The 25555-nt window shown below is 32.2% G+C and overlaps 2 protein-coding genes across 4 annotated transcripts in view; one reads left to right on the forward strand and one right to left on the reverse strand.

Annotated features, from left to right (window-relative positions):
* Window positions 1-16139, forward strand: part of LOC118742916 (ubiquitin-conjugating enzyme E2 W) — a 40377-nt gene extending 24238 nt beyond the window's left edge. For 2 of the 3 annotated variants that reach the window (XM_036475343.1, XM_036475344.1), the window contains exons 2-6: window positions 7820-8180; window positions 14049-14140; window positions 14233-14335; window positions 14414-14645; window positions 15906-16139. In XM_036475343.1, the coding sequence (XP_036331236.1) occupies window positions 8049-8180; window positions 14049-14140; window positions 14233-14335; window positions 14414-14645; window positions 15906-15919 (573 nt within the window). In that variant the 5' untranslated portion in view covers window positions 7820-8048 and the 3' untranslated portion in view covers window positions 15920-16139. The remainder of the gene's footprint in view (window positions 1-7819; window positions 8181-14048; window positions 14141-14232; window positions 14336-14413; window positions 14646-15905) is intronic. The other variant, XM_036475345.1, reaches the window with a different exon arrangement.
* A 2137-nt stretch (window positions 16140-18276) lies between these two features.
* On the reverse strand, window positions 18277-20709 carry LOC118742917 (CDK-activating kinase assembly factor MAT1). The gene has a single exon (XM_036475346.1). It carries the CDS (start codon window positions 20556-20558, stop codon window positions 19608-19610), a length of 951 nt encoding a protein of 316 aa, XP_036331239.1. The 5' UTR covers window positions 20559-20709; the 3' UTR covers window positions 18277-19607.
* Window positions 20710-25555: the final 4846 nt, after the last annotated feature.

Here is a 25555-nt window from a genome sequence, read left to right on the forward strand (position 1 = left end):
CTCCGCCAGCCTACAAAACTTGCAATACGTCATTTCAGAACTTCCCATTTTGGAAATTAACATCCATGCCCTATCGGATTTCCATGAACATTCTTTCACCCTTCTGGCTAAAAATAAGCAGTCGCTCAGTGACTCCATGCGAGGGCATTATACTTAAATTTGTGGGACTGTCTTTAAGCCTGCGTATCCTTTGGATGTATCACCGAAAGGCTGAGGACCAAACAGGCTCCGCTGGGCTCCCAATTTTGAAGGGAATGAGGCCGTTCGTTGCCATCAAAGTGCAGGCGAAAATGCCTCTATGTTAATGAGTATGACAAGAAGCAGTATGTCTGTCATATGATTTCAAGCGTTTCCTGTTGCGGACACACAGACCAAGCGTACCCAGGTTTTACCGCCATATCGAATGACCAAGTTATCATGAGTAAATTAATGGTACTCCTAGATGGTTATATGTGCACTGGAGTTGGCTGCGTGTTTTTACCTAAAAATTACTTCTACCCCAGTTCTGCACTTGTTTCGCAGGGCTTGTATTTTAATACGCATATCGAAAGCAAAGATGTTACATATAAAAAACCAAAGCGTAAAAACTACGAAAAATACATAGTATGTACTTATCAAATGTCACAATCTTTTTACCTGCGACGAATCTTGTCACCTCTTGATTTGAAAAATTACATTGCGATATGACGCATTATAGCAGAGCTATATTCTACAACAAAATGACGCCGGCCATCTTCTAATTGGCTCAATGAATGCATTGATACACTTTTATTTATAAATTAAAATTGAAGCATATGTATGTACATATACATATGTATATGTAGGTACTATATATGTACATATTTCTTTATTAATCAAACATCACTGCACGTGCGACACTATAACTCTTGGCCTATGTAGGCTTTATGGCCGCAATTTTTTATTTCCCACATGCCATGTAGTAATTGCTCTTTTTTCAGCGCTCGTCAATCTAAGACTCTAGAGGACTTCAATGATTAAATATGGATCATTAAATGCAAAAATAAACTTCTACAACTAGCCGCCTGTGTCCAGCGAACACCAGCATTGTTGTGCATGCGTTCCATAGCTGATCGATATGCATAGCGATTGACCAATTGAAAAATGCAATTGAAAGTGATTCTGGCAATTGTCAGCCTCTTCACACTCAATATTTGATTGCCTAATGATGATTGTTGTTGTAAATTTATTTGATGTAATTCTTCGCTTCATATGAATTTTGATATTTCCTTTGTTTACAATTATTGAGTGCTTGTCACAATTGCTCGATTTATGCCAGAGACATTTGTGTGTAATTATTTACTTGAGTCTATTAGGTCCGAGAACCAAGTGCAACCAATATTACAAATTTATGTACATTAGGGTGGTCCTTAAAAGGTCAAGATCATGGCGCATCCCTTTATTTTTTTCTACGTAATAAATAAATATATCCACGAAAATTTCAAAATTTTAAAGTTTTGAAAAAAATAATTTTTTTAACTTGCAAAGATTTGAAAAAGTTTTGACTTTGACCAGCTGTAATTCAGCGAGTTTATGAGTTTATATAAGTAATTTCAATACGCTTGGTTTATAGCTGATCAAAGTCATACTTTTATCTAATTTTTGGGATTTACAAAAAAAAATATTTGAAATCTTCGTCGATGTCTTTATTTTGTACATAGAACAAAATGGGAATGGGTAACTCAGTAAATTTTCAGGAGTTGACTCAATGACTCACTTTAGGGAGTCAGCTCAAACTACTAACTCATTTGAATGTTTCACTCCTTGTAATGCTTTGATTCAGTCTTATACGAGTCACATAGTAAAATATATAGACAATTTCTTTTGTTAAAGCTGTTGCTGGCTTTTTTCCATGTTAAAGAGTGTGGTGTAGTAGAAAGACTTTATAAACTAAACCCTATGGTAAAGTAGAGAGAGTTATAAAGACTTTTTTCTATTGCCCAAACCCAGTTACATATATTGACTCCTCTTGGTACTAAAATGTGGCAAAGTGGACGAATTATGTGGGCTGTTTTTCATATTTAACAGAAATGAGCGATATCAAAAGAATGAGTCACTGGATATCAACGGAGCTACGGAATTCATTTTTTTTGTGAGAGAGAAGTCTAAGCTGCCAAGATTAACTGATAGGTGTCAACTCAATATCTCAACTCAACTGAATTACCCACCTCTCACGCCACATACCAAATATCTCCAAATAATGTGCATATGTACGTAGTTATTTGGCTAAAAATACAACTTCGATATCTACTATTAAGCTTTGTATTTGCAAAATTTATTCGTTTGGACTTTGATACGCTCCGCGCTTTTGACATCTTCAGGTCAATTATTTAATTAATATAAATAACGCTTAATGGAATGTGGTAAAATAGAAAATTGTACAATTGCATAAGATTTCAGTTGAACTGCAAATGAATTTGGATCGATCATCATGCAATAGCTTTTAATTACCATTGCGCCTATCTTCGCATTAAAACAGTGGTGGGCATTTTTAGATGTTTCATAAATATGCTTTTTGGCTACACAACGCTGTCCGTTGGCATGGCAAGGCAAATCAAAGCAGATACTAATTATTCGGCAAGACTTCGCTGCGCCATACACAAGCGCCATATAAAGTGTGCCCACCACTGCATAAAGGCGTTGTGCTGCATTTTATCGATTCCAATATCCCAGCAGTGGTCTGTCGTCAGTAATAGAGACTTTTCGGGGTGAACATCGATTTGAGGCTATTTGATATCCAGTAAGATGTCTCACGTCTTTAGTCCAGACAAAAGGTCACAAATTTTTCAGCTGGCTCTGAGCAGGTCAGGCAGAGTTTGCTCTAAAAAAACGAGAAAACGAAGCAAGGAAATATCGGTTTAACAACAATTTAATTATAAAATAGCCCTGAATAATTTAATGTCATAACAATAAAATCTAACAATTAAATGAAAATTGAATTTAAAAAAATATTTAAAGCAAAGAAAACACCTAGACTAGAACCTCGGATCTCTCGAATAGCACGCTAGGGCTTTGCTCAGCCGCCTTTCTCTGTTTGTCTTCATCGCCCATTTTTGGTGAGTTTTTTGTAACTTTCTCTTACCGAATACCAAAATCGTTTTCGGGCGGAGCCGAACATTAAGTACCCGGCGCAAGTATTCAATATAGTTTTTTCACCTTTCCGAAAACTACTGATAGGGGTGGTTTTACCCCTATTTCAAATATCTTCGATAGAACGTTTAATTAGACATAATGAGATAAACTTATATAGTTCTATGTGGGCGGTATTACGCCCGTTTTCCAAAATTCCATATTAATGTTATGTACTTCTTTTCGAGTGATTGTTGCTTGAGTAAATTAGCGTACTTTAAAAATCAACGCGATTTTCTAGCGTCTTGAAATTCGCACTTTAATCTACTAAAATTTAATGGGCTATAAAACTGCATACCAAAAATTTTTCAAAAAAATCTAATTAAAAAGTTTGAAATATTTGGGGGATTTTGGTAAAAATTTTTGAATACGTATAATTTTTGTACAAAATTTTAAATGGAGATTTATGCGGTGCGTGTTATATAAGGCGCTAGACTTTTATAAGAAAATATTAAACATCGAATAAACAAAAGTAATATAGCCAAAACTGGGCAAAATAAAAAAGTTGCCATTGTTTTTTCCACCACTGTACCGTAATTGTACTAGTGTTCAAATTTTTTTGCATTGTTAATAGTTTTTTGTGTATATTTGAAAAATTTCTGGCAACAATCATTATTATTTTTACTTATCAATATTTAAGTACCTACATAGAATAAATATGAATGTCGGCTTAATTGTTAGTAACACACTTATCTTATCGGCCCATTTGCGCATTTGTTTTTGATAGCGGATAACACAAATGAACACGGGTAAGATAGCGGGGCAATTTGTTATACTAATTTCAGTATCGCAATAAAATCGATAAGGTAATGGATAGGGGTAAAATAATATTTACTTTGGTCAAATAAATTGAACAGTAGATTTCCGTGAAATTTTTCCATAACTTTATTTTTTCTAGTTAATTAAATAAATAAGCTTGAGTAAATTGACTGTAAACAAGTTTTGCAAAAAAAAAAATATATAAATAAACAACGTAAATATGTACTTTGCAATAAAAATTAAAACTAAAATATTTAAATTCTATCAAAACCTTGTGCAAAATTAATGAAAATTCTGCAAATTTTCATCAAAATATGTATTACACTTTTTAATTACACTCTTTAGAAAAAAAAACTGAGTATGCACTTTTTTAGCCCATACAATTTTAGTATAATAATGTGCAAGTCTGAGGTATGTAGGACTTACCAATGATTTTTGACAATTTGTTTGTTGAAGGTGTCGCTCATTTTTTTATATGGAGAAAATGAACGACACCTTCAACAAAAAAATTTGCCAAAACTCATTGGTAAGTCCTAGCTACCTCAGACTGGCACATTATTATACTAAAATTGTATGAGCTAAAAAACTGCATACTCAGTTTTTTTCGAAATAGTGTAATTAAATAATGTAGTATATTGATGAAAATTTGCAGAATTTTCTTAAATTTTGCACAAGGTTTGCAGCTCGGATTTTTTGGGGTCATGATCACAGAACTAACCATATTTTTTATATATATAAAAAAAATAAACACAAAGTTGCCCGTATTGCAAAATAATCGCTGTACCTAAACTTTGTTGATTGACTGTATCTTCCCAAATCTGAGTAATATCGGACTTTCCATCAGCATCAACCTTGACCAATTGGTCTAGAGGACAGTTATTGGCCTAGCAAATGAATACAATAAAAAGTGTTGTGACTGTCGTTAACAAAGTTGATAATTGGTGCTAATTTTATCACAATTAACTTGAGTTTACAGCAACACAAAAAATACTCATTTGTACGTAATAGAGGGACTAATCGACTTGTTTTTTTTATATAATCAAGTTCAGAGTCACTGCTATTTAGGAAAAAAGCATGTAATGAATATGACAATATAAAACTTTTTTAGTGAAAATATACACATGTACGTAGCTACTTGGTGGCAGGTATCCGTTCATCCTTATTGGCTGCAGGGCCATGCGGCAGAGAGTTCTGGACATTGGCCACTGGGGCGTCATGAATATTCTTACAGTGATTTTCTATGGTCTTGCAACTCCGTAAGTCGCTAAATTTCCTGATACAATTAAATATTGGGCGTTTTTCTTATCCGACAGCATTTTAAGCTCTTTGCACTCACTTCTTTCGGCCTCTCTGTTTATAATGGTATATCGCAGCGTGGCTTTGTAGGATGTAGGAAATCATCAAGCAAGATTTTGATATCGTTACAGGGCAGCGCTCGTAGCTGTTCGGACACACTTGGTTTTGTCATTTGACAGAAATTACGCTTTCACGATTCTGTTATTTTCGACATACTCGTATCAGTAATATTTATTATTGCCTAATATCTAGCACTAGTAAATCAATCAATCGTAAATGATGAAGGAAAACAACGATAAAAACCTCACCACACCACAAAATTAGAATCATACATGCACAGAAAGGTAGCAAAAACCTGAAAGCAATGGAAAGTGTAAGTGCAAGTATGCACCTACACTGGCGGCGGAAATAATAGACTCGTCGTACTTTTAAGAATTTTGGCTATACATATTTCATTAGGTTATTTTATGTTTAATATATATTTTTTTTTAAATCGTGACTAGTTGTACAACAAACATCATATAAATCCGCATTTCAAACTTTGAACAAAAATTTTCAGACTTTTTATTCAGAATTTTTAGAAAAATCTTTCGTATGCAGTTTTGTAGCCCATTCAATTTTAGTATAATAAAGTGCAAGTTTTAATCGGCTACAAAAGATTTTTTTTACTGACGGTGGCACTCATTTTTTCCCATTCAAAATGTGCTCGACAATTTTTTTTTATATGGAAGAGAATGCCTAGCACGTCAACAAAAAAAAAATTGTCAAAAATTAACGGTATTTTCTAGCCACTTGAAACTTGCACTAAAATTTAATGGGCTACAAAACTACATACGAAAATTTTCTTCTTCTTTTCTGAATAAAAACTTTGAAAATTTTTGTTCAAAGTTTAAAAAGCGGATTTATATGATGTTTGTTGTATAACTAGCCACGATTATATAAAAAAAATACTAAACATAAAATAACCTGAAGAAATATATTGCCAAAATAAATAGAATAAAAAGTTTAAAAATTTGTTGAAAAATTTCTCGAATTCTTACAATTTTTGTATTAAGTTTGAAAAGGGGATTTATATGGTGTTTGTTGTATAACTTTCCAGGCTTTTATAAAAAAATATTAAACATAAAATAAAACACGGAAATCTAGCCAAAACTCTTCAAAGTAAGGCGAGTCTATTATTTCTGTCGCCAGTGTACATTACTTCTTTGATACTCGTATCAGGCGTAATCAACATTTTCAATCTACTTACATACGTACATATGTACATAGTATATTCGTACATATTTACAAGTGCTATTTTTATTTTAATAAAAAAGGGTCTAACTGAAAACAAACACAAAGGGAAAGGCGATAGATGTGTACATACATACATATATACATTAGAGTGCATCACAAAAAAAAATAAATATTTTAAGGCTTCCGGAGAAATATTTCTAAAAAATATTAAGGTTTACGTGAGCTAGAATGATTTGAAAATATGTGTTTCCAAAAAGCTCATTATTTTAATCCCGTTGATACAATTTTAAAATATTTTTAAGCAGACCTTTTAAGATTAAACTCTTTATCCTCTAAGGTTATTTTTAAGGAAAATTATTTTCAAAAACTAATTATATGTATTTATATAAAACTGTTTTCAAATTCGTCCACCTCACGTAAAGCTTAATATTTTTCCGAAAAACAGTATCTACCATATATATATTTTTTTGTATGGAGAGTGATACACCCTAACGTACATATATACAAACAAATAAGGGAATACTCAATAAAGTATACACAGGAAAAGGCGGCGTATTGCAATCGCAGCAAAAATTGAGCCACACTAAGCGAGCGTGTTTATATTGCTTTGACTAGTAGAGCTGATAGCGGTATATAAGTATTTTTTTTTTATTTCATTTTGTTTAATTTTTGTACATTTTATTTTTCTTTTTTGTGTTTTCATGCCTCAGGTGTTGTTAGCAACTTTCCTGAGCAGCAAACGAATATTCGTATTTTGAACGTTGAAGCGCTCGCAGCTTTCGTGCGGAGTATTTTGCAATCCAACTAAAAAACGAACGGTTTAAAGTTAAAGACATAAAACAAGTATTTGATCGCATTTTTCAAGTCGATATTATTACAAAATATCTAAAATAAAGAAAATAAAGACCATTTATAAAAATAAATTCTACGGCAAAGCGCTGTGGCGTTGCTGTAACGCCATGTGCAGCTTAGTGTGACGCCAACCCAGTCGTTTATGGGACGAACGAAAAAAGAAAATTAATTACAATTCGCAAGATTTGTGCAATAATTGTGATAGGTGAGCTCGCGCGCCGCATCCAAATACATACATATCTGGCTGAGTATGTACATATAGCGTTGGATATAAAATCAAATTTGTAATTCTAATGACGCTTAATTGCTAATTCATTGACTTGAGCGTTTTACAAAGAAAATAATAAAATTTTGCTCACCGCTCGAGTCAGTTAGTTCGTTGGTCAAAGTCATTGCGCTGGCAAAGCGAGTGCAGAAATTTTAATTCAAAACCGTACAGTAACTCAGTGTTTGCGCCTTAATGAACAGTTAATTGAATAACAAACTTAAGTGACTTTATTTTATTCTATTTTTTTTTTACAAAATCTAGAAAATTACATCAGCGCTGCAGTATTACATAAAAAATAATAAGACTAGTGGGTTAAGTGTAGAGCGCCATTCTACATGCATATATCTACATATACATAATTACATATGTATGTATTAGTACAAAAATATAAATAAATTTTGTACAGCAATTAGAAATACATATTAGATAAAAAAAAAAAAATAGTGAACACAACTGTGCCAGTGTTAATAATAAAGTGCACAACGACAAAATGTTGAAAATATTCAAGAGCAAGAAAGACAAGTTACCGAAATCGGAAATCATCACCTGTGAGCCGCAGGTGACCAAAGAGCCGCGTACAAAATGCGGTAAACCGCTAGTATTGGATAACACACGATGGGAGGCAAGTATTGATAGATACTAAGAGTGTATGTATGTATGTATTTCTACAACAATTATTTCTACATATCCACTATAACGGCCCGTCTACACAGGCAAAAGTTTTTGCGTACCAGCTGTCATTTTTATTGCCTGATATAAATTTTATCAGAGACAATATTTGTGCGTGGGCATTTTTTATCTTGATAAAAGCATTTGTAAGATGGCTATTTTCGCCGAATTTAATCACTTAAAAAATTTGCTATTTCACATTCAAGCACATAATAACAAATATTTTAATAGAAAACAGCTACATTATTTTAAATTAAAATATCAATAATGTTGCCGCCACGAAGTTATCGCGCAAATGAAAATGTAGCTGTCGAAAGTACCAAATTGCTGTCAATATTTATCAAGTTAAAAGCTCTGATAATTATTGCTTGCCAAAGTATTGCCTGATAACTTTAACATGATAAAAAGTTTTGCTTGTGGAGACAGCAAGTAAGTAAAGATATTGAAATGAAACAAAGAAAATATCTTAAAGTGGGTTTAAATAATGTTTTCCATAGGAGTACTAGTATGTATTAATTAATTCAGGTTGCAGATACTAAAAACGAAGAAAATAAGAAAGGTCTTTTTAAAAAATTTAAATGAAATGGACATTCTAAACTCCCAAATCAACCCCGAAATTGAAGTAGTTTGTTTTTGCTCTATGTAGTCCCAAAGGCCTTATTGAAAGTCGAGAGATCTTCTGCCTTCTTCTCTACATCTTTCTATTTTGTATGGAGTGGCACAAATTAAGGCCATAGAAGGGCTTCCAGAAAGGTTTTTTGTAGAACGTACCTACTTCAGAAGGCCATTTGGAGGAGTAATTGTAATGTTGCTTCTTTAATTCATTGATTCTTCAAATTATGCATAGGAATATTTTCTTTATAGAGTTTTCATTAAATTCTGGTAAAAAAATGCAAGTTCAGAGTTAGTCAAAAAATCGCGTTGATTTTTGAGATTTTTTTGTTAAAGGTGTTTTGCATTTTTTCCATATAAAGTATTTTCGAAACAAATTTTTTGTATGGAAGAGACTGTGTGAAAAAAAATTGCCAAAAATCAACGGTAATTCCTAGCTACTTAAAACTTGCACTTTATTATGATATTGAAATTGATTGGGCTGCAAACCTGCATACTCAAAAAAATTCTAAAAAATCTGATTAAAAAGTTGAAAATTTTCATGTAAATTTGCTGAATTTTCGCGAGTTTTGCACAAAGTTTAAATTATTAAATTATATTTTTGTGTTTTTTGTTGTAGAATGAACCATATTTTTATACGAAATTGGCGGAAAAATATTAGAATGAAAATTGTTGCGATATTGTGAAAAATTTGCTGTGCCAATACTTTGTTCCGGCAGTGTATGAAAATGTTTAAATATGTCAGTTGCAAAAGTTTTGTCACCGCTACAGAATTGGTTAGTATTAGTTTGTGTTCGACAATGTGCAAACACTCCCTCTCACTTGATTAAGGCCAAATATTTTCCTTTTGTTTTTGTACAATTTTTTGTGTCAAATTTATTTTCAGAGTCGTAAAAAAATTAATTTTTGGCACAGATTTAGCGGAATTAGATGCCGCATGGAGTATTCAACGCTTATCATTCGCATTTGCGACTTCAGAAGTTCGTCCTTTAAAATTTTTTCCGTAGTTATCAACATCGCGAAGATAATTGTTGACAACCGTTTTACTCCTGTCGTCCTGACCGTCATCGAAGAACAACAACTATCTAAACAACAACAGCTGCTATACTTTTGCGTAATTCCTCACCGATTTTTGTAGCAGGATAAATTCCTATGTAGCCATAACAAGATCCTACATACCCAAACAAATTCCTATGTGTGAAGACGTCCGGAACGTCACGAACCCATCCTCCACATGCTCACTCAAACCAACTCATCTAATACCCTTTTACCGATGTCGAAACTGTTCGTTTCCTTGGTCTAAGATTGGCAAAAACACTCAAGTGGAATCATGGACTTAGGCAAGGTTTACTTAGTTCTGGTTTCTCTAACTCAACTTAACTTAGTTTAGCCATTTTTTGGATTTAAGTCAAAAGTTAGCCTACTTTTTACACAGCTTATTCTTGACTAAGCCAAAAAAATTGGCTAAACTAAGTTAAGTTGAGTTGAAGAAACCAACCCATAGTATTCTTCATATGTATCGCTTATCAAGACATAGCAAAAATTACTTTCAAGTTTTTCAATGATTAACGGGTTTAGAAGTTGTTTTCTTTGCCCCTGCACGTTGAATCGCCGCGCTTATATCGCAAACGAAAACTGATTTTCAAAGCTGATGCCGTTATACGTAATCCTGCTGAAATCATCATACTACATTTGTTCAATTTAATACTGCTTTAACAACTCTTTGCTCCAAACCTATCAGAAGTTTGGTGAGCTGTCGAGTCCATAGTAGTCGTAAAGCGTTCTCACAAATCGTAGGTAAACTGTCACTAGCAGTTTGGTACTTTTTTAACGAGGCAAAGAAGATCGTTTGACATCGTTTTGTGTTTGTTTTATGGCAATTTGTCATAGTTTTATGCTCCTTTTCTGGCGAAAAGTAATTGAACTACTTAGAAAAAACACACCGAAAAAGTATGCAGCGCTTAAATATAGTGATATTACCGGCCAGTAAAATACCGCACAAACACAATATCAAACGGGCTGGAAACACTCATAGTCACAATAATTCCGCATTCTTAAGAAGTATAGCGCACCAAATATCGCAAATGAATCGACATTCGACGCCATTTTCGAAAGTTATTTCTTCTTCCAGTAGATTCATTTAACCATATATATACGCCATCTTGTTTAAAGCAAAATTTTCAATGAGTGATTTGTCTGAAAATGAAAATAATTAAATCAGTAAAAATTACCTTCAATTCAAGCACACCCAAAAAAGTGCAATACTAATACGACTTACGTCAAGCTAATGAAAGCTTCCGAGGTCATCTTACTTAAGACGCACGCACACCAAAAATGTGATAGGGGTACAGCCTTAAAGTTACAAAAGCTGAATTCTTAAACGCATTAATTTATTTATTTGAGGTAAAGTCGAAAAATATCCGGAGCACTCTTTTTAGAAAATAACTGATACATAGGACTTTCGACAAACCAAAAGAACTAATGCAAAAAAAAAACATTTTTATAAATTCCTATAAAATCAAAATATTACTATTAGTTAACTTCCGGAAGCATTGCTTTTACATAGAAATAAACCATTCAATCGAAAAAATACACAACAATAGAAATAGTAATCAATTGTAATTTACAACTTTCAGTTTTAACGCCTAACTAATTACATATTATTTTACATAATTTCCATTGTTGGAGTTCCATAGAATTTTGAATTGAACTTAAAAGCAACTCATGCAATGCCGTCATTAATAATAGTAGTTGCAGCGTAGAGCAGCTTTGTTACATTATCATATTTTTGTTTATCTAGTATTTTTTATGACGTGCTAGCATTTTTTTGACGTGTTGTATTAGTCATACACATGTATGTATAGTAATAATACAAAAAACAATTGTTTTATAGCAGACTTCTTGGCGATCCCTTGGCCCATTTATAGAAATGGAAAAATTCATACTTAAAACTAGCAAATACCGTGCGTGCTTCGCCTTAATAGTATTTTTGTGCTGTTTGATACTCGTATTATAACATTTCGTTTATTTTATCAATTTATTTGAATAAAATTTTTCAAACAGATGGCAACCCTCCTCAAACATATTCCCGGCAGTAAACTTGCTTAAATCACTTCAGATGGATACCCATATTGCAATATTCAATTAACCTTATTAAATTAAATTAAAATTTTCAAACAGGTGGCAACTTTCAACAGAAGTATTTTTGGCAGTGAGGCTTTTTAAACGTCATTCCTTTGACAGCCTATTGCAATATTTAATATTTACTTCATTTGGTCAATTTATTTAAACTGCAATTTTCAAATAGGTGGCAACTCTCTAACAATTTTCTTTCTATATTTTAAGTTAGACCTCTAGCAATACACAGGTGAAAACTCCATTCAACTTCATGCATTAGCTTTCCAGTGATGCGGGTACAAACATACCGACAGACAGACATACAAAAATTCTAAAAAGTTGTATGCCGGTTTTCAAGAGAAATTTTTTCATTGCAGAGATACACTCGGAGGTTTTCCATTGTCTGTCGAGGATCACCCGCTATTAGGAGCATTTAGCTCCTTCAAGTGTCAAACTGTGGTTGCCAAATAACTTAATACTTCGATTTTTGTTATCTTATCATTTATTTGCTGACAATAATAACGTTTTCTAATTAATCACACAGCAAATATGAGTTTTTGTGCAAACAATAATACTCAAAAACAACTCAGGATATATGTACTTACACACAACATACACTCCGCGGCAAAACGATAGCACCTCAACATTTTTACCACTTTTGACAATTTTGTGTTTGTCTTTTTTTTTAATGCGCAGTAATTTTTTATAAAAGATACACATAAATCCGAATTTCAGACTTTATACGAAAATTAGATAAAATTCCACAGAATTTCATCTAAATTCTAAGTTTTTAAATTCTTGAAAAAAAATTATAATGCAGTTTTATAGCCTTTTAAGTATTTTTTATAAGGAAGAATTAACTCGATTTTTTAACAACTTCAAACTTGCGCTTTATTATACTAAAATTTAATAAGCTTGGAATTTTGATGATTTTTTATGATTTTTGTACCAAGCTTGCGATTTGATTTTATATGGTTTTTGTTAGATAATGAGCTATACCTTTATAAAAGATTAACGAACATTCAGCAAACAAAAGTAAAATAGTCAAAAGTGGTAAAAAATGGTGAGCTGCTATCATTTTGCCGAGTACTGTATGTGCACCTACTCTCACATTGTATTTATGTACAAATGTTTTTTTTTTCAAATTCAATTTTATCCGCTGAGAAAGTAAACTTCGTAAATAAATACCGCCTACACATTGGTGTACTTTATTTTTCAGCAAAATTTTATCTTATCAATAGTAAGCTCTATACAACCCTATTGACGTACATACTTGCGGAAAATGTGAATCATTTCCATTTAAATACATACACATGCAAATATACATATATGTATATATTCAGCTTATTAACTTCTGAAGTCTACATTAACCATTAGATTTTTACACTTCCTGCTAGGCTGTAGAAATGAATTTTATTTGGACTGTAACGCTATGTGAGAGCTTTAGATAAAAATGTGGTCTGTCTTATGGCATATATACAGTCAATTCCCACGTGATTGCTAATATTACCTCAAAAAAATCTTTGATTAGCGGATTCGTTGCTACCTACCATTCAGTTTTCTTTTGCAGAAAGCTCATAAAAATTAATTCATAAGCAATTTTAATTTATTTTTACTATAATTAATATGTAAAAAATCTTTGATTAGCGGATTCGATGCTACCTACCATTCAGTTTTCTTTTGCAGAAAGCTCATAAAAATTAATTCATAAGCAATTTTAATTTATTTTTATTATAATTAATATGTAAGTGGATGGATATGAATTACCTACCGTCAAAATATCTTTAAAATCTAACGAATTTAAGCTTCTACCTACAAAGAATTTTGATTATTAACCGCCCCAAGCCTTTCAACCAACAATAAGCCTAAACCCTCATAATCGGTCGTTTAGCTGAAGGCCAAAAAGTGCAAGCACTTTTGTTGAATGTATGTGCACGTACACTGATAATAAAATCGAAATAATAAAATAAATTATGAGTTTTCGCAATAGAAATTTGCAATTTATGCCTTTATAAACACTAATCAACGTGACTTTATTGCTGTAGCTATTTTTTTTAATAATTTACCCATCTATTGCTCTTTCTCATTACAGAGAAGACTGCATAAAGAGTTGATGTCGCTGATAAAGGAACCGCCACCGGGTGTTACCGTTGATACCGATAGTATAGGACAAAATTTATCAGAGTGAGTTGCAATAAAACAAGTTATCTACTATATGTTGTTTGAGCTTTATTGCAAAACTAAATCATAAATACATTATTTCTTCTGTTTTTTAGATGGAAAATAAATATTGCCGGTTTCGAGGGTACTCTGTATGAGGGCGAAAACTTTCAGCTGCTTTTCAAGTTCAACAATAAATATCCCTTCGATTCGCCAGAGGTAAAGTGCCTACATATAAATACTCGTGCGTTTGTTTGTATGCTATTTAAACTGTTTTTTTTTTTTTTGCTATTTCAGGTGACGTTTATTGGCAATAATATACCCGTGCATCCGCACGTCTACTCCAATGGACATATCTGCCTTTCTATATTGACAGAGGATTGGTCGCCAGCGCTATCAGTACAATCTGTCTGTCTGAGCATAGCATCGATGCTAAGTAGTTGTCGCGAAAAGAAACGTCCACCAGACAATACACTCTATGTGAAAACCTGTAATAAAAATCCGAAAAAGACTAAATGGTGGTATCATGGTGAGTTTGAAATATGTAATTTATTTGACGGAAAACATAAATGTAACATCAAACTACTTATGTATGTATGTAGCAAAGTTAGCGCCCACAGACCTTCTTCAATTCGTTACATTTCGTGGGGTAAATTTTAAGCTGACTAATATTTTCGTTAATCAGGACAGCTCCTCCAATTTTGCTGTATCAAAAAAAAAACATTATCCTAGGGCTCTGGAGTGCATTATTTGCACTGAAATAAATTCACGAGAAAGTTCTGAGTGGCTTCTGTCTTCTTTTCATGACTAAAACTTCAATAGAAACCTTCATGGTAAACTCCTAACTGGATAAGCGTATGACATAGGCTTCAATGTATTCCTGACATTCAAGAAGTGGATTCATCATTTAGAGGCTCATCAAGTTTCTTTTTCATCAATCTTCTTACGTTGACCAACGGGCGCGATGCCTTTTTTGAATGCAGTATTTCCATATGCTGAAACGAGATTTTAACTGAGATTCTTTTCTCCGTACATGCGATATGCTCCTAGCATGATAACCAGGTTAGCTGGAAGCACGTAGTTTGCGCTCCTACAAAATCAACACTAATGGTTTGCAGAATATTAGCCGGAAAATCACAGCCGTGCAGCCCTTATATATCATGGGGTACACCATGATAGTAACATGTAGAGCGTTGAGATGGTTCGAAAGTAAAGTCTTCAACGCAGTAAGAGATCGCTTATCGCCATGACAAGAGGAAGAGCGATCTCAAGAACACTGTGGGAAGAAATCAAATCCAAGATACCCATTTCCCAGTTCAACAGATTGGAATTGTCCGGAGAATATTTGTGAAAAAATTCATGCTCGATTTATGCAGCACAATGCTACAAAAGTGATAAGAGCCGGACGTGGTTGATAGGCTGGCAAATTATGCAACAGCTACCCGACAAATGGCATAAGAACCCTTCCTTGCTAAAAGGACAATATACCATCAGGGAAGAATTAGCAACTGAGCAAGCCGACTACAGCAAGCCGAAAAACCATAAGCAGTTACGACTTCGACAGATTTATTAATTCAATCGCTCTTCTTTAAGGCGAATAATAACTACTACAAATCTTTAAGAAGAGTTCTAGACCACAAAGCTTTAAGGAGAGTTCTAGTCGAGGTTACACCATTCACATAAAACAAATATACATACATAACAAATTACACATAGAACAAAAATTTTTTTTTTTAGCGTATAATAATAAATATCTTACTCATAACTCTCTTTTTTCAATCGTTTTCAGACGATTCTGTCTAGTGGAAGGCGATTGCTGCTGCCGACCGGTTAACATATAAGCTATTCGCTGCACTGACAAACTCATTGCTGGTACTTAGAATGGAACTACAACAACAAATTACGCAAATATACACTGAGAGTAAATTGTCTGTGAAAAAAATACGTCGACGCGTAAAGCTCAAACGTAAACACGCTTGCGCAAAATTACATTAATTAAAAATTATTCATATATTGCAAAAGGATAAACAAAAACAAGAAAAAAACGAAAGCAAGGTAACAGCTACCAACGACAGCAATCAACAAAAAGAAAGTCGCTTGAGTTGTGGGACGTTTGAGCTGAAAGCAGTGTGGAGACGTAAATGTGCGTAGGCGTAAGCGTGAAAAATATCGTATTTTAAATTAAAATTTATTTTTATTATTATATAACTTTACTTTACCTTAACAAAACGACAAGAACGGCAAGAAAAGCAAGAATAAAATATATCTATACATAAATAAATAGTAAGCAGCAACTTTGTGAGATGCAGACATATTATACATGAAACACACCTACATAAATAATGACCGGCATACTTAACTAAAAAATAAATAAAGGCAAACAGACAATGTAAAAAGTGACCAAATTTTCGAAAATAATAAAATTAAATACTTAAAATGCGACGCTTGTATAAATTTCTAGATTAAAATATGCGAAAAGACAATTTTTTTTTTAACTTAACCTCAAAATTGAAGAAATTTATATATGCTAAATATTTCGAAAGCCATTGTCTTAAAATGCCAATGGGTTCAACATTATTTAGCTGAATTCATGTTATTATTTTTACGTTCTTGGCTCTGTTAAACAATTAGTATGTCAGTAGTAGTAGTAGTATTGTAAACCCAAAAAATGTGTTATGTTTCTTTAACAAATTGCGCAAAAGTGGCGATGACGATTTTAATAATGGCAAAAACCGCTTTGCCAAGGCAGCAGGAACATTCCACTATATGTTTGCTGAAAGTGCAATAAAACCAGAAGTATGCCATCATTATTTATTTGGAAGAGCCGGTATGATTAAATTAAATATCAGATAAAAAAATATGTAGGTATGCTTATGAAAGTAAAACTTAGTACTGTAGAGAAGAGAAAGAAAGAGATATCAAAGTAATTAAATATAATCCACGGCTGCATAATAACTAACATAAGTAATAGAAATTTCTTGAAATGCTAACTTTTTTCGAGCAACCATCATTACCCTTGTCTGCGCTTTAAACATCAATATCTTTACTAAGTTTGCTTAGCGTTACTAATGTATGTTTGGTTTCTTTTGCATAGTCAGTTTGTAGTTCTAACACTTTGGTGCAATTCTACTGTATCGTTTGTATTCTTAATTTTGAGTTGTCAACTGTTCTGTTGCCATTTCAGTACATTTGTGATTTCCTTTTCTAAATGATCTACTTATATAAGATATGCGTATACACATACATACTTACTTACTTATATATATACATAGTGTATTAATTACATTTTCCTTATAAAATCAGTAATTGCCAATTCTTTAATCATACATCTTAGACATACATACATACATATATTTACCTGTAGGATGCGGTATATTGCCGCTCTATTAAATATGTATGTGATAATTTTATATCTCTCCACGCGTAATTATAACTTTGTAATATTGTGTTTGTCCTTGTGTACTTTTGATTTTTTGTTTAATATATGCATATATTGTAGTTAAGTCGATTTAAGTGTAAGTCAAACTTAAAGTATAAAATTAAAAAATGTGTAACACGTCTTGAAACAATCTTAATAATGCAAGTAAATGCGTGTCATTGTCAAGTATTCAAAAATAATAAAAAAAAACTTATGATTATAATTCATACATAAATATGGAAACGTATTTGTTTTTATTTAAATGTCGGTTAAGCCGATGGAAACCTTTAAAAAATAATCTATAACAAATTGCGCAATAGAAATACATAAAGCGAGCCACAAAAGCCTACGCGCAGAGAATTTTTACGACGTATGCAAAGCTTTTATTTTGATTTCATTTATTTTTTTATAAAAATAAAACTCAAAAAAATTTAAAACATTTGCAAAAAAAATTTTAAAGTCTAATCAGATTTTTTTTTTTTTAACTTTGATAGTTTAGTAGCCGACTAAAATGTAATAGGCTACAAAATGTGTATATGAAGATTATATGAAATGCGCACAATCAAAATTTTTGTGAAAAATCTGATTAGAAACTTGAAAAAGTGTATGAAAATTTACTAAATTTTCCATGAAATTTTTGCAAGAAGTTTAGATTTTTTTTTGTTTTTTTTTTTGTAGTACAAAAAATTTGTTTATAAAAAAAATCGAAAACACATACTGTTGTGGTTCGCTTAAACCAATTATAAGTGGAAACCGGCTTAATGATTTTTATTTTTAACGGAATGGCAGCGCTTTTTTAATGCCCAAATTTGTCAATAAATGTACTATTCGAAACTCTAGCTGCAAACCCTAAGTACTGATATAACCGCACGTTCTCTCCAAACCGACTGCCGTTTGACGAAGTTGTATTGAAGTATGTTCCAAAGGTAAGTTTTTCTCCCAATCTATCAGACAGCGTGACCAGCTTTTAAATTTCGATTACTAAATTCTTTAGTTGTTAGAAACTGAATTCGGAGTTCAGAGGAAAACAATGAAGCAGAAATGCGTATTAGAGCATAATGGTTTTCTTTTAGTAAAATAAGAATCGAAATATGAAATTTAACAATCACCCCCAAAACCTTAATTACGGTTTACTTACATATGTAGTTGTAGTTATTACTTATGTAGTTGCTTTTAAAACCATTTTCAGTTTCTTGCCGGTTTTACAAACCAAAAAAAAAAAACTTAGAGTGGTTATTTGTCAAGACTTCGGTGTTTTATGCGTCTTTGCCTAGTAAACACTTATTTTAACTTTGGTGATGCTTTGACGCACTATTTTATAGACATCAGAAACGTACTGAGTTGATTTAAAAATGTCGCTTAATAACGAGTAAAATGAATTTGTATTTTCAAGAACCAGTTTTTTTCTTATTTATTTATAAATGGACAAAGAAGAAATTAATTTGTATTACATTTGGGTGTCCTTATTCTTTTGGCAACTATGCAAAAAAAAAAATTTAAATTAACGATATTTTTAAACCTACATGAATTACAAATTACGTAAATGCGTGTGTGCAGAAATTCATCAAGCTAAAGCCTCTTATTTTTAATCTATAATTGTTGAAAATACATACCTAATCTACGCGACTACGTTCGCATTTATTTAACCACATATTGGACATTTCCATTATGGTTTAGAAATAAAAGAGCATGATGTTTTGGCTTGATGCATTTCTGAATACACCAAATATATACATGCAGTAGGAAATTAGTTTTTGCCGCTAAGTAAGACATCGATGGTCCTCTGCAATAACGGCACATTCCAAAATTCAGAAAATTAAAACTCCTACTGTTAAGTGTCTTATATCCTTAATTTTTGTCTAATCCATGTCGAATCATTACTACTTACTTAAGGGATCCTTACCCCTTACTTTATTAGGGACAAGACGTGGATTATACAAGGATAAGATATTAATTTTTGAATTTTGGATTGCGTCGTTATTGCAGAGGATCATCGATATGTATTTTTGTATTATATTTAAATTTTCAATCAACGCTTAGCGCCATCTCTCCGCAATCTTTCTTTCCATTATGTCAATTAACCGCTGGCGCTCCATGATAAAGTCCCATCATTGCCTCTTGCAAGGCACGCTGACAAGCCATATGTGCCCGATAACCGCCAGCGCGCTCAGCGCTATTTTCAGGCCGTATATGTGTAATGAAACCTTTTGCCTCAACATCAGCGCCGCTGGGCGGAGATGGCCCTTCCATGTACAATGTCGGCATTTTGTGCACATAGAGTGGTCCCTCCTCCGTCTTTGGCAATGGCAGGAACATTTGATCGGTAGAACGTCCGAATTTGATGCCCGTCGAGAATTCTGTTGTTGGTTTGGGCGGTGGTACCTTCTTTTCTTCTTCGCGCAGTTTTTCCACTTTCTCAGCAAATTCATTTACAATTTCTGATGCATCTTTACCACTGCACATCAGTTCGTCGATGAGCGCCTCCTTCTCGCGTGCTTTCTTTTTCTTTTGCTCTGTTTCTAATTCGGCTAATTCCTGACGACGCGCCTCCTCTTGTGCTTGCTCCAGCTCGAGCATCTCCTCCAGTTCGTACTCCTCACGTCCCATGCGTGTCTTGTTACGTTGTATGATATCACGATTTTCACGTCGATATGCTTCGATGCGTTTATTTGTGCCAAGAATGTCGATGTTATTGCAGAGATTGTAGATTATAGTTTCAATTTCTTCCAAGTAGTCATTGTACTCTTGCAATGTTGCGAAATCGTCTTCCTTTTTATTGTAATCGCGTAACACACGTTTCCTTATATCCACTTCCTTTTCAACCATGGGATCTTCGAAGAGTTGTACGCGAAAATTGTTACGCCGTAACGGCACCATACACTCGGGGCATGATCCGGATCCTTTCAGAAAAAGTAGATCAACGCAAGATTCGCAGAGCGTGTGACCACAAACGTTGACCATCAGCTTTAGCGATGGGTTGCGATATTTGGTTGTTTTGCAACGCGGACATGCCTGGTCCTCCATGCTGACAAGAGCACTTTTTGTTTAATACAGCAAAATTTGTAAACTTTTAAGAACCTGCAAAATATAAAATGTTATTTCGGCGAATGCGGCGTTTTCCCAAATCGAGTGCACAAAACAAATGCGGCGACAACCGCCAGCAGACAGCTGTTTTTGACGTTAGTTCATTAGAAATTCATGCCACCCTGTGTATGCATTTATCGATAGCAAACTAAAGGGTGTATGCAAGTAATTTGTTTTAGAAAACTATTAAAAATTCTTCTGTTATGATAGGATATAATTTGAAATGTACTCAGCTGAAAAAGTTATATTCGTAATAGGAACGCAGTCGGCACTACTCTCGAAACTACTCTCGAGTTTTCGAAAACAAATTAAGCTCTACCCAGAATTGCAGCGGACGACGGTAAAAAGCGGTCGACGGTAACCGCTGTCAAAATCAAAACTCACAAAGATTGGTTGATTTCGGTTGGGGGGGGCGGCATATTGTTGATTATAGAAATTTCAATTTTTTTCACAAGTTTGCATATGCTTCTAACCATTTTTATTCCCAGCATATATACACACACGCACGTACTCAACAAATAAAAATATTTGAAAGAAAAGTTCCAAATCAAAATGACAGTTAACGGTGCCGTCGTCGGCCGCAATTGTGTTTTTTCGGAGAATTTCACTGCGGTAACTGAACAGCTATTCCCTTATCGCCGACCGTTTTACCATCGTCCGCTGTAATTCTGGGTAGAGCTTAATTTGTTTTCGAAAACTAATGAGTTATCGTCGGATTTCTTATATCGAAAGTAGTGTCGACTGCATTCCTATTACGAATATAACATTACTATACAAAAAATTTTTGACTCTCATAAAATAAAACATCTCGTCATAAAAAAAAAATACTTCAAAAATAGTTCTTGAAAAACGCTAATTTTTTAAACATTTTATTTTTTAAACATTATATTATATAACGGGGATTATGATGGTGTAATTTTAAATCCCTAATTTACTGGTCTTCACTATGCAAATCAACTTAAAAAATGTCAACAGTTAATAGCTAAGTTAGCTTTAAAACAATCTTCACCATCTTATATATGTATATATATGTGTTAAGTCCGTTTCCTTAGCTTTAAAATGGCCTTAAGATGTATTCTCCACGATGAGCAGAACCCGAGATATAACGATTTGAACCAGTACATGATTAGTCAGATTCACGAAAAAAATCCAAACTTTGACAGATCATATCTACGAAGAAAATAAAAGAAAAGAAAATTCCTCTAATACTAGCTTATTCCATGTACAAAACCCATAAGAAAAATGTGAAGCCAATCAAAAGTGTCCGATATGAAAGAGGATGCCTCATATATTGTGTGTATATATTTTTGCGATCATGTTTCTGCTTTTTTTTTTTTTTTGTTTCAAACAAATTGTGTTAAGAGATGTTGTCTTTTTATTCTAAAAACAAAATTTTATGTTCGGATTCGATGCTCTAGAAATGTGACGATTTTTGTCCACATAAATCTTGTTACCGTAAGCATAGTGTCCATACACACATCTAAATGTATGTATATAAAAGATCCAAGACATTTTTGCTCAGTGTTTGATGAGCCAAGTATAATGCCAATAGTTTCGCTGAAAGTTATTTGGACCTTCAATGTCTACTACCCATATAAACCCCATTCCGCAGCTGATGCTGATGAAAATAAAATTGAACCAAATAAATTATTCACATTTTCTCGTGTACTCTTTATTTTAAAGTTCAATTTTAATATATATGTGTGTGTGTGTGTATATACATATATAATTAGTTTTAAATACATTTACAATTTCTAAACAAGTATTACTGTAAACAAGATTGATCAAACAAATACTTAGCAAATCAATCAATCCATCAATCAGCATTAATATTGTATTTTTCGCATACAATAATGATCATTTTAAATTAATTATATATACGTACATACATACAAATGTACATATATCGAGCCCTCAACGCAAAAACACTTAGGCGACATTTTCTTTTTAGAATTTTTATTTTTTTTTCATGCAGAACCGTTCCTAAAGCATGTGAATGCATTTCTGCGGCACACAAAAAAATCGAAAAAATTACGCTCACGTTTTTTTGCGATTGGCGCTCGATATGCTTTTTATTTTTCTTATTATAAATTTATATCGATTATAATCGTACAATAGTCTAAATACAAATTCAGCATTCAAATTCAAACGGCGCGCCGCCATACAAGTTGCCAAACGGGCATACATACAGACATTGCAATTAATCATATGCATACGCACATACATATACCGACCGTTGAGGTAAATACTTTTGTATTATACCAATTACACAATTTTTTTTCTGCTACGCTATTTGCATTACGAATTGATTACGCATTAGTTAACTACATACAAACATACGTTTTTCCAATAGATACATTTAGAAATAGTATTTAGTGCTAGTAATAATAATTATAATAATAATAATAATAGTGTCGTTTTTATTTTGTAGATATATAACTGATTGTGTACAGACGTATGTACGTATACTTGTATATGGGCGTGGCTAGCTACAATTTGATTTAAATAAACTAAATGCTAGGCTAATTATGCTAAGTGTATACTACGTACGTATTTATATAACTTTTGAATTTCAAGTGAAATATGTAGACGCTTCGTTCAATTTATGCCGTGTTTTTTTTTTTGTTTGGTTGCGCGAATATATTAGATATTTTTCTTCTAAGTTTAATGTTGTTATATATGTATGTATACGAGTACTATAGTTTTTTATTTAGTTCAGCACATAAAATAAAACAAAAAACAAACATTTCAGTAAGTTTTTAGCAGAGACATTTTAATACTTTACAGTTAACAGTTAGAGAAATAGAAGTGATTAATTTAATTTACTTTCGTTTTTATTTTTAGATAGCTTTATGCCTCGACATAGATACATTTTAAAAATGTATGTATGTAATTAGTATATACAGTAGTAAAAAAGCAGACATTTTACTAAGTAACAAGATATTAAAAACAAAAATAAATAAAAAACAATTTCTAAAATCAAGTAATGCTTCAGCAATCTACGTTAAATACGAGTATACAATAAATAAATACTTAATTCCACTAACAATCGTGACGAAAAACATTGGTGCTTCCTATACAGTTGTGTAATAAGTATTCAAAATGCTTTTAGTAAAAGTAGAACTTTGCAAATTTCCAACAAACACCAGCAGATACTTCAGTAAATATGTACACTAGGGCGGTCCAAACATACACCAGAAAATCAGCTTTTTGAAATTGTCCTGCTCCCACCCGCCATGAAGAATAACCAAAATAAGGAGACCCGAAATATTTTATTTTTTAATCGGTTAATATTTAACTGTGCCGTGCGGGGAAAATACATTTTTTCTATAATTGCTATAAAATCCATGAAAATAAATATTTTTAATCAAGTAGGAATATTTCCATACAGAAAATTTTAAAGTAAAATTATGATGAATAATTTAAGTTTAAAATTTTACTATTTTTTCATAAAATTTGCGATTTGATTACACATAAAATAACATATTTTTGTACCTACATATATAAAAAATAAGATTATCGGTTTTGAGAAAGTAGTTAGTAAAATTTTAAAGTTCAATATGCCTCATTATGTTTTGAAAATCTCTGTAGGAAAAATTTTAAATGTAAAATACAGGGACTCGAACACAATATTTTTAAAGTTAACAATTTTTTTGGTTATTTTTCTATAAAAATATTGTATAAGCTTTAGCCAAAACCCAGTTTCAAACTTCCTATAAAATTTAGCAAAAATTCAACAAATTTTCATCAAAAGTTTCAAACTTGCTACAAAATTTAGCAAAAATTCAACCAATTTTCATCAAAATTTCGAGCCTATTAATTTGAATCTTTACAACATTTTTGGGAACCGTTGCTTACCGTTATTTTTTGATTTTAATTTTATGGATCAATAATTATTGTTATATTTGGATTTTTATTCTTTCCGGTGAAATTTAATTGTTAGTTTGTGATTTTTATTTTTTTCTATAAACAATAATCGTTATTTTGGATTTTTTTTTCAATAAACTTTAAACGTTATAAAGGATACAGCCTTTTTTTTGACCGATTTAAGTCTTTTGTGATGTAAAAAATTCAATCTGAAAATAACGGATATAACGAGGCCTAACCGCCAAAAATATGTAGGTGAAATTTTTTTTAAAATTGTATTTTTGATGCAGAAATGTTCCTAGAAAGAAATTTTGCTTTTTGGCTTGATAATATGATCCAAAAAATTGAAATTAAAAATTTATCGGAAAAATAAAAATACAAAATAAGGATTACTCTGGATTGAAAATATTTTAAAATCATACTTAAATTTAATAGCGAAAATGGAATTCCAAATTTAAGGGTTAAGTTATGATTTTTATTACAAAGATCATACCAGTTGAGGTCTTTGATTTCAGGTATTTGGTTTTTTTTTTTTAATTTTCGCTGTTCAAAATAATAAAATTTTTTCAAACCCTGCTAACTTGTTTAAAATTTTGAAACTTTCTTGAATATGTCTAGTTTGTACGTAGAACAAAATAAAGGGCTCCCATACAAAATTAAGATACTGATATTTTTTAGGGACCACCCTAAAGCACATATTTACATATGTAATTGGTACATACAAAGTGCTTTAGCAGTTAGCAAAGTTCTATTTGAAGACAAAAATTCTCTCAAGCCGGGGTTGTACTAAGCGTTTTTTTGTTTTGCTTCTGAGCTAGCTTTTATCAGCTTTTGTGAGCTTATTTCCATTTTCGTTTGTGTTCGTTTTATTTATGTACATATATTTTACAAGTGTTTGCACATTTTCTCATTTACTAAGCAAATAATTCTACCATGTTTTGTTTTCTTATTTTTTTTTTTGCTTTTGAGTAATCGATTTCTAAGAAATACATAATGAAACAAAAAAACATTTATTACAAATCGAATCACTGTAAATATCACAATTTAGTTAACGCATAATGCATACCCAA

This window comes from Rhagoletis pomonella, unplaced genomic scaffold, assembly GCF_013731165.1.
Source record: "Rhagoletis pomonella isolate Grant_MI unplaced genomic scaffold, Rhpom_1.0 Rhpom_scaffold_00007, whole genome shotgun sequence".
Classification (NCBI taxonomy): Eukaryota; Metazoa; Arthropoda; class Insecta; order Diptera; family Tephritidae; genus Rhagoletis; species Rhagoletis pomonella.

Coding starts and splice junctions, on each gene's coding strand:
- LOC118742917 (XM_036475346.1), bottom strand. CDS start 20,558: ATGGAGGACCAGGCATGTCCGCGTTGCAAAACAACCAAATATCGCAAC.